The sequence below is a fragment of the Alosa sapidissima genome, chromosome 12 (genome assembly GCF_018492685.1).
Source record: "Alosa sapidissima isolate fAloSap1 chromosome 12, fAloSap1.pri, whole genome shotgun sequence".
In the NCBI taxonomy this organism is placed as follows: Eukaryota; Metazoa; Chordata; class Actinopteri; order Clupeiformes; family Clupeidae; genus Alosa; species Alosa sapidissima.
Genome location: NC_055968.1, coordinates 2,409,751 through 2,418,871, shown reverse-complemented (window position 1 = coordinate 2,418,871; position 9,121 = coordinate 2,409,751). Strand labels below are relative to the sequence as shown.

General features: G+C 38.4%; 1 protein-coding gene across 1 annotated transcript; it reads left to right on the top strand.

The window, feature by feature from the left end:
- The first annotated feature begins 520 nt into the window (after nt 1-520).
- On the top strand, nt 521-7,966 carry lhx4 (LIM homeobox 4). The gene is made up of 6 exons (XM_042056202.1): nt 521-596; nt 3,501-3,672; nt 5,094-5,296; nt 5,854-6,008; nt 6,097-6,268; nt 6,557-7,966. Exons 1-6 carry the CDS (start codon nt 521-523, stop codon nt 6,943-6,945), a joined length of 1,167 nt encoding a protein of 388 aa, XP_041912136.1. The 3' UTR covers nt 6,946-7,966.
- Nucleotides 7,967-9,121: the final 1,155 nt, after the last annotated feature.

Below are 9,121 nucleotides of genomic sequence, written 5' to 3'. Positions count from 1 at the left end.
GTGCCGAAAAGCATTTCTACAGGACCAAATTAAATGCATTTAAGTGGGCTAAAATGTCTACGAAGTCTAATACGAATATTGTATAGGCCTAAGGGTAGCCAAAGTATTAAAACGTGCGTGCAGGATTCAAGATTCATGAGGTTTAGTTTGTCTAAGGACGCACTCACTGCACTGTCTGGTGGGCTTGTCTGTGTTCGCTACTCCTCACTTACCTGGGTTCAAAGTAGGCGCCGCCCCTCTGAGCTTTGCGCTGTGTTCCTATTGGCTTCTTGGTAGGTCTCTGTTGTGTGAACGTCAAATGTGTCCCGCAGTGTGAATGTATCAAGTTACTGGTGGACTCGCAAGCCACGGGGGCTACCGCCTCCTACACATTTTGAACCAACCAACTAACCTAAGGATAACGTAGGACTGCAGTGAAGATTGATAAAGGATACTCGATTTGGTCGCTTTCCTCGTATTTAAATGTGTATGGGAGATTCGGAGAGTTTCACATAGCAAGTGTTGCCTGGACCAGACGACGATGATGCAAAGCGCAGCCGTTCTGACAGAGACTCCCGGGAAGGGGCTGCCGGACATACTTGGAGTGCCAATGCAGCGTAAGGGTTTTCCCATTCCTATTTAATTTGCCATGTTAAAAGACAATTGGCAAACCTGTTATTAACTGTTATTGAAAGACTTTATTGGAAAGCCGGTTCCAAAGTGCTGTAGTGCTTTTTGATGGAAAGCATAAATCCGCATAGGATGTAACCAGGCAGTCTACGTCGGCGAGGGGATGGTGCATTTAAACCTAGGCTGTCAGAAAAGAGCCACAGCAGTCGGGTTCACATGTTTCTCTGTAGCCTATAATTAGGCTACATTGCACTGACCATGAAATAATTTGTTAGGCATACAAATTGAGTTAGAGCTAACATGGGTCCACCTTCTGTTATAATCACCCTGTTTGTAACCAATCTCAACATTCCATGGGTTCCTACTGTATATGCTAACTCAAGAATTTTGTTTTTATATGCCTCATAACGTGATAAGGGAAGGCCTGAGGTTACGTTTATTTAAGATATTATTTTTATGCATTGCCCATATTTTCGTCTTCTGAAATAGCTACAGCCAACTTTCCTGGCTGTATAGCCCATTTAGATTTTCTTCTTATCTCTAGGCCAGCTGTCAGTTTGTCATTCAGTTAAATGCTGATTTTGTTAAAGTGGGCCAAACATGTTTAGAAGCTGGGTGTCGATAATAAACATTAGGTTTTGATATTAAACCTCACATAAGATTCAGGTTATTTGCTAAATGCAGGTTTCAGGCCTATCTATGTCCTCTGAAAAATATTGCCATTTTGTCAAAGCGAGGCTATAGGCCTATCAAAGCAAGCATCAAAGCAGCGGATAACCTATTATCGTGGCATCTGCTCTTTATCTCTTCTATGTTAATCTCTGTTAGGCCTATATAATCTGATCGCGCAATCAAGATGGAGATGAATTGGATAAATTCCTGACCTAATTATTCTCATACGAGCCAGCAACATGCGCGTGGACACTTGACTGTATTATAATGCTTATTTAGAAATTATAACCTAAGAGCTTTAAAGACCAACGGAGACAGCCACTTTGAAAGGATGATGTAGCCTAAGCCAAAAGGTAAACTGCATGTGGATGTTTATTAATATAAAACGGCATAGGCCGTTTCATATCAATAAGACCACAAAACCTATAAGTAGCCTAGAAATAAAAATCTGATTTGACGCCTAAAATAGATAGGCTATAGTCACATAGCCTTTGTTTTATTTGAGACATTGATGAAAATATATTTGAGACAAGACAGATTGACCAGACCTAGATTGTTGACACCGTGAGATTGTCGATGAGTAGACCTCGTTAAACCTCCCATAGTTCTATAGCCTATGATGTAAAGAAATAGCCTACCTATCTAAACTTATTTAAGGTAACCGTTCTTGTATAGCCCATTGCTTAACAAAGACTAGGCTACATAACATGCTGTTTCAGATTCTCTTCATTTTACTTCGCATAACAGCCTATAGATAGATGATTTTCTATGGGTAGGCTATTATTGGTGGTTAGACAGACAGTTATTAGGCTACAGGCATACGCAAATCATCCATAGTCTAGTCTATGCCTACATGTATTCTACACCAATTTTTAGGCCTATATTTGTGAAACAATATAAAAAAAACAGCCTAAACGAGCCTATTCTGAGCATTCAAAACATGGCCCAAGGCTATTTTATTTTATTCTATTCTAAATAGGCCTACCCATTTCCATGAAGTTTTCGGAGGCAGCAATCGTGTCTGCATAAACGTGGAAATGTTGGATAAAAAACATTAGGCTGAGCGGAGCATAAACAATTTGTGTGAAGTGTGAAGTTCTGCGTTTAATGAATAAGATAGCTGTGACAATGATCAGATCTTGTGGAAAGGATACACCGAGCCTTCAGTGGTCTTCGGACAGCGTGCAGAGGCCAAGGTCAAAGATTGTGCAGAATGGGACCACTGCTGTCTATTCATGCGCAGATCCACTTTGTCTCGAAACAGGGTAACACTTTCACTAGCGCTAGAGATCCAGGCTAACAACAACACCTCATGTCCTGTTTCTTGCGTTGGTATTTAGGCTATTGGCCCCCCTGTCGCCGTTTTATGATGAATCTATCTGATTTCAATCAGATTAGCGTAGCCTATTTATAGGCTATATGCATTTAGTGGTGGCAGGATTAATTTAATTTGTGTGTTCTTTAAATTAATTAGGCTACGTTTTAGCCTGGCCTGTTATTTTTTAGTTTGTCTTCGCGCACTTAGACTGGGCAGCGATGGAGTGATTCGGTCATTTTTGTAGTCTATATTCTTAGGCTACATAGTCTACAGATTAGGCCTATGGGTGGAAAAGTTTGTAATTACCCTACAGTAGCCGGCTATCCTACAATTTGTCGAGCAGACTTGGGCTTCTAAAAAAGATAGTGAACATTGATCTTCCAGCCTTATAAGGCGTTATTGTGAAGACAAGGCCAAGCGCTTAGGAATGGGCTAGGCGTAGGTCTATAGGCTATGTAGAGTAGCCTATTCAATTATATTATAATATCTTACCTAATAATAAGAATACAAATAATATTTATAATAACATTGTTGCCGTTGTTGTTAATTATCTCAAGTTCAAGTTCGGTTTATTGTCATTTGTATGCCTACAATACAATGAAATGCATTTTGCTCCATCACTCACATGCCGTATAACAGACAAGGAAACATACAACAGACAAAAATCAGACATAAAGTGCATAGTGCAAGACAGAAAGTGCATCAGCTATTCAACAATCTGACCGCCTGTGGAAAAAAACTATTACTGAGACGGGTGGTGCTGGATTTAATGCTTTAATTATCTTGTTAGGTTGCAGCCTATAGGCCTATACTCTTCTGATAATTTAGTTGCCTAAACCTACACTATGATGATATGCTGGGAAATAGGGAATTATACACTATTTACACTTTTTCTTCACAGAGATCCCTCAATGTGCAGGCTGCAACCAGCATATCCTCGACAAAATTATTCTGAAGGTTTTGGACCGGCATTGGCACGCTAAATGTTTGAAATGCACCGAATGTCAGGGACCGCTGGCAGATAAGTGTTTCTCGCGGATGGGAAATATCTACTGCAAAGAAGATTTCTTCAAGTGAGTTTAAATTTCTATTAATTTCTTCACTAAAACGTATGACTAAAGATGATGAAAAAATGGGATAAATATAGGCCTATATATTTTTCAGAATATGCAAGTAGCCTAGCCTACGCTAACAACAGTATACAGTATACACCTAACCTATGAATTGAATACAGCTTTGAATGTTTAACTTTGTAATTGTCTAAACTATGATTAATCATATATAATAATAAACAACATAGGATTATTATTAATTCTCAGAGATAATTATGTTGCAATTAATAGTCCCATATGAGACATAGAGACATGAAGGCAATTGTTGTGTGACTTTCTTGAACTGCTTATGGCAGGGACGCTAACACATACAGACAGACAGACAGACAGAGACGCATGCATGCACACACACGCACGCACACACGCACGCACACGCACACGCACACACACACACACACAAACTTTTTTGGTTCTTCATAGGGCCTATCTTCTTTATGCTTTATTCTATTTGTACCATTACATTTCCTTAGCAACAAAGATGAAAATTAAGTTTGACTTTTACACAAAACAGGATCAGGACTGGCTTTCACTAAATCATGTTTTAGAGGATCTAATGTCAGGAGCTTTAGAGAGACCTAAAAAAGCCCCTGAGTCCCTGAGTGGATGCTAACTGTATTAGCTGGCCCAAGGGACAGACCAGGAGGGCGAGTTCTGAATTTTAAAAGTGGAGGGATGCTGGAGACAAAGAGCTGATCTGGCAACCCATTCAGGGACTGGGATGTGTAAGGAGGGGTATTTCCCCACAGTAATGAGCAAACTTCACTTACTCATTCTGATTTACAGCATGTGGAAGGACTGTGCTTAATTAGTTATCCCTGTGCGCTTGGTGAGGGCTGTCCTCTCTGCCACTCACCACATTGATTTGAATCCATTTGTCAAATGTGAGAGCAGCCCACTGACAGCAGGAAATGCCTTCAAATCTCTATTTTTGCTTCAGAATCTTTTGAATGGTAGTGAATTAATTATTAAGTAACACTGGCTACTGCTATACTCTTAAAATGAATGTGTGAATGAATGAAAATGAATATAAACTGTGTAGTCCCAATCTGGACATAGTGATGTGTTATTTTCAACACATTAATTTTAAGAGTGTACACAGTATAACAAAAGCATGTGTTACACAAACTATGTTGTCCCTATCTGGATAAAGAGATGTGTTAAAAAACAACACAAGGTGTGTTGTTTTCAACACATTCGCTTTAAGAGCGTAGCAATGTATCATACCAGCAATCCAAAATCAGTTGTCATTAAAGTTGTAACAGATTAGAAATTACATTATTGTGTCAGATGCCTGGTAATAATGGCTTTTTTGACAATAACACAATATGTGTCTATTTAGGCATGCATATCAAAATGTTTTTTGTTTGTGATTGTATTTGCAGACGTTTTGGAACAAAGTGTGCCTCATGCCAACAGGGCATTCCCCCTACACAGGTGGTAAGGAAAGCCCAAGATTTTGTGTACCACTTGCACTGCTTTTCCTGTGTAATCTGTAGCCGACAGTTGGCCACTGGTGATGAATTCTATCTCATGGAAGATGGCAGACTGGTGTGCAAAGAAGACTATGAGACGGCAAAACAAAATGGTAGGTCAACAATGGTAGGTAACTCACTACTTAAAATAATTGGTGTAGCTCATTCTATACTGGTTATTTTTTTTAAAGGAAATAATTACTTTTAGTACTTGCCAGCAGTTTACAGTATTGTACTGCATTCTGGGAACCCACTGGCTGTTAGACCTTGCAACAGGGCACAGTAAATTAACTACCACGTGCACCATGTGTACCATCATAAATGTAGCACAAGATATCAAGACAAAAATAATTGAGCAAGCATGTCAGTGTCTTAAATATCAGTCCAAAAGTGACATTTTATGGATCGACATTTGAAATTCTATTGTGTAGTCCACACATAAACTTGTTAAGTGATGTGGTATGCTTTTATGGTAAGGGCATCTGTTGCACATTGACATTTCCAGTTTTAACAGGGTCATTTTGAAGAGAGCTATTACTACAATAAGTACTTAAGAGCAATGACTGTGAGAGAGAATTTTTTTTTTAAAGAGGTATCAGAATGCCTCTTCAAAAATCATTCATTTCTATTCATGAAATTACAAAAAAGTTTTTTAATTTCTGGCTCACAGATGACTCGGAAGCAGGAGCAAAACGCCCGCGGACAACTATCACAGCCAAACAGTTAGAAACCCTGAAAAGTGCTTACAAGAATTCCCCAAAACCAGCAAGACATGTACGTGAACAGCTGTCCTCTGAGACGGGATTGGACATGAGAGTGGTACAGGTATTCTACTTTTTCTCCACAAACAGGATGATTTTGATCAAAAGGCTGTTCTTTAATTTTTCAAAACCTTTGTTATCACCATTTACAGGTTTGGTTTCAGAACCGCCGAGCAAAAGAAAAACGCCTGAAGAAGGATGCGGGCCGCCACCGCTGGGGTCAATATTATAAAAGTGTCAAACGCAGCAGAGGGACAAGCAAAATAGAAAAAGAGAGTTCAGCTGAGGATGTGGGTTTGAGTGACAGTGAAATCAGCTTCAGAGGTAAGCACAGCTTTAGCCTGCAAACCTTTTATTCCTTTCCTTCCTCCTCCGCCTCTGATCAATTCTACACATGCTTTGAACACTACTACGTTTTAAAGCTTAAAAGATATTTCAGTGAATTTCCTTAAGTCTCTAGTTCTAATTATTACTATTTCATTTTTAAACACAAAAGTACAGTGAACAGAATACAAAAGGTTTTAAGTGAATTTGTGTTGTGACTGAGACGGTCTGTAGATCTGATCAATAACATTCTTTTTTTTGTATTTTCTTTTTTCTTTTCGTATTTAGATGATCAAATCTTGGCAGACTTGGGCCACACTAACAGTATCTATGCCAGTGTTGGTGATGCGGCAAATGGGGGTATTTTGAATGGAAGATTCACATTAGATGGTACTGGGCAGCCTTATCATGACGTACGAGCCAGTAGCCCCTATGGGCTCCCCCATTCTCCATCCTCCATAAGCTCACTGCCAGGCCATACCCCACTACTAAGTAGCCTGAGCTTCTCCATGGACAATATCATGACACAGGCTGGCCAAGCTGGTGTTGGGCAAGCTCTGAGAGTCATGGCTGGTGGCCCAACCTCTGACCTTTCTACAGGGAGCAGCACAGGCTACCCAGACTTTCCAACTAGTCCTGCCTCCTGGTTGGATGAAATGGACCACTCTCAATTCTGAATTGTTGAAGCAATGCTGCTGATAAGTTCCAAATAATGAACAGTTATGGACTTGATATTAATGTTTCCCCTGGAAATCATATTTTTTCAGTAATGAGGACAAGGGATTATGTTAAAACTATTCAACAGAAGAAAACCTGAGGCAGCAGCAAAGTGAAGTAACCCTCTTTCTGGAGAGATTCAGGACAAGGATGGACATTTTAATTTGAAACGTGTTATAGAGAATCAATGGAGAATATCCCTGTTAAGACTATGGATTTTGTGTTACCATCATTTCTTCAAAGTTTGGTTGAATATCCACCTAGTATTTCCAGCAAGGCATTACAATACTCTCCCCAACACAAAGTAAGTAGAACACAATCAAACAGAGAATCCTTTAAAAGGTATTCCCTCATGTCTCTGATTGCAGAAGGGTTAGTTCTAATACAACTGCATTCATTGACAATGCACTTTAAATGTGTTGTCTCCAGCTCACTACAGGACTAATGCACAATGTGGTCCAACACTCTTTAAGTAATCAGGTGTTGAGTATGAAGAAAATAACAGTGAAAAAAGGGAATGGACGTTTATAATCATGACAGAGCAGTTAAAACACTTTAAACAGTGGTGTGATTTGATGTCTTTGAGAAGCGTTATCATCAGCATGTCTGTGTGGATGTGATTTGATGACATTGAAAACTGAAGAAAAAATCTTCACACAGAATGGATTTAAAATATAAATGAGTGTTTTCATGAAATCAACACAAGCAATCATTGACAAAAACCTGCATTGATCAAAAAAACCTGTTTATACAAATTTGTGTTGGCCATTATGATATGGGTCAATAACATGACATCGATGCACCAATAACCACAATGTCTGTAGGTGTTCCAATTAAAATGGTCACTCAAGTGAAAAAAGCCACACATTTAATTTTTTGGAAATTACCATTGGCATGACCAATGAAAGGCTACTGTAGCCACGTTTAACAGCTAAAATCCTTTCAAAAAGTGTAGAATATTAACATTACATTATCCATTAATAATCAACAAATAGAATACAATTTATGAAAAACAGACATATTTGAGTTCTGTGTCCACTAATAATTTAATTGTGTATTTTGTACGGTTTAGAAGGTGTTGATTGTGTTGTTCAATTATCACTATTTATTGCCATGTGACTTGAAGACAGAGCACTAAATCAGTTGATATATGCCTTCTGTGCAATGGGATGAACTGTGTACAGTCAAATCTATGAGAAAAAAAAATAAATCAGAATTGCCTTTGGGTTACTATGTTAGCATTTCTTTCCTACCTTCTACTGTGATCAGTTCACTATAATGACAGTTTTTGTACTGTATTTACTTGGCTTTCCAGTGAATTGCTTGAGAAAATACTGAATAGTCATTATGACCATTGCTGTCATAAACTTAGTTTGAAATGTTCACTCGTTCACTACATGGGGAACTATGTAGTGAATCAGCCATATAACAAACACTATATAATGAGTGGGTGAGTAAGTGAACGAGTGAACATTTCAAACACAGCTAGAAATAAAGTATTTGGGTCAGGGTGCAGCTATGACAAATGAACACCCAATTATATTATTATGTAAATACATGTGTACGCAAAATGGTAATTTCAAATCAACATATCATAACCAACATACCCATTTCAGAACCATTCCTGTCCATACTCATGATGTGTTAAGCGGTCAATACCAGAGAAAACAACATCCACCTAAATATATATTGATATATGATATATAATCATTACAGCTAGACTTTCAAACAACAACTATGACTATATTAGGAAGTAATGAAGATTTACAATATTAGCACATATTACACTGACATTCAGTAGTATATTAACAAAAGCTCGCCCTCCTCTTTTTAGACTACTTGGTCTTTGAAGTTGATCTCTGATGAAAGTGCACTTACTGTATGTAGTTTTCAATGAAAATGGAAGACATATTGATCTAATATTTATTGTCATAGACATTTCCGGATAGAAATATCCTGACTTGACACAGAATGACCCACAGACGTTCTGACATTAACACACTGAGTTTCTCACTGGGCTCAAACTGCTGACTAGACAATAGATACAGAGATGTGTAATGGGTGCTTACAATGTGGTTGGAAAATAAGTCATTTGATTTATCATCAATTTCGTGTGATGAAAGTTTACCTTGGTTA

Bases quoted from the DNA above. Each gene is read 5' to 3' on its own strand.
- lhx4 (XM_042056202.1), top strand. From the start codon at position 521: ATGATGCAAAGCGCAGCCGTTCTGACAGAGACTCCCGGGAAGGGGCTG. The intron at 597-3,500 runs GTAAGGGTTTTC...TTTTCTTCACAG, and splicing joins ACTTGGAGTGCCAATGCAGC to AGATCCCTCAATGTGCAGGC. The intron at 6,269-6,556 runs GTAAGCACAGCT...TTTCGTATTTAG, and splicing joins CAGTGAAATCAGCTTCAGAG to ATGATCAAATCTTGGCAGAC.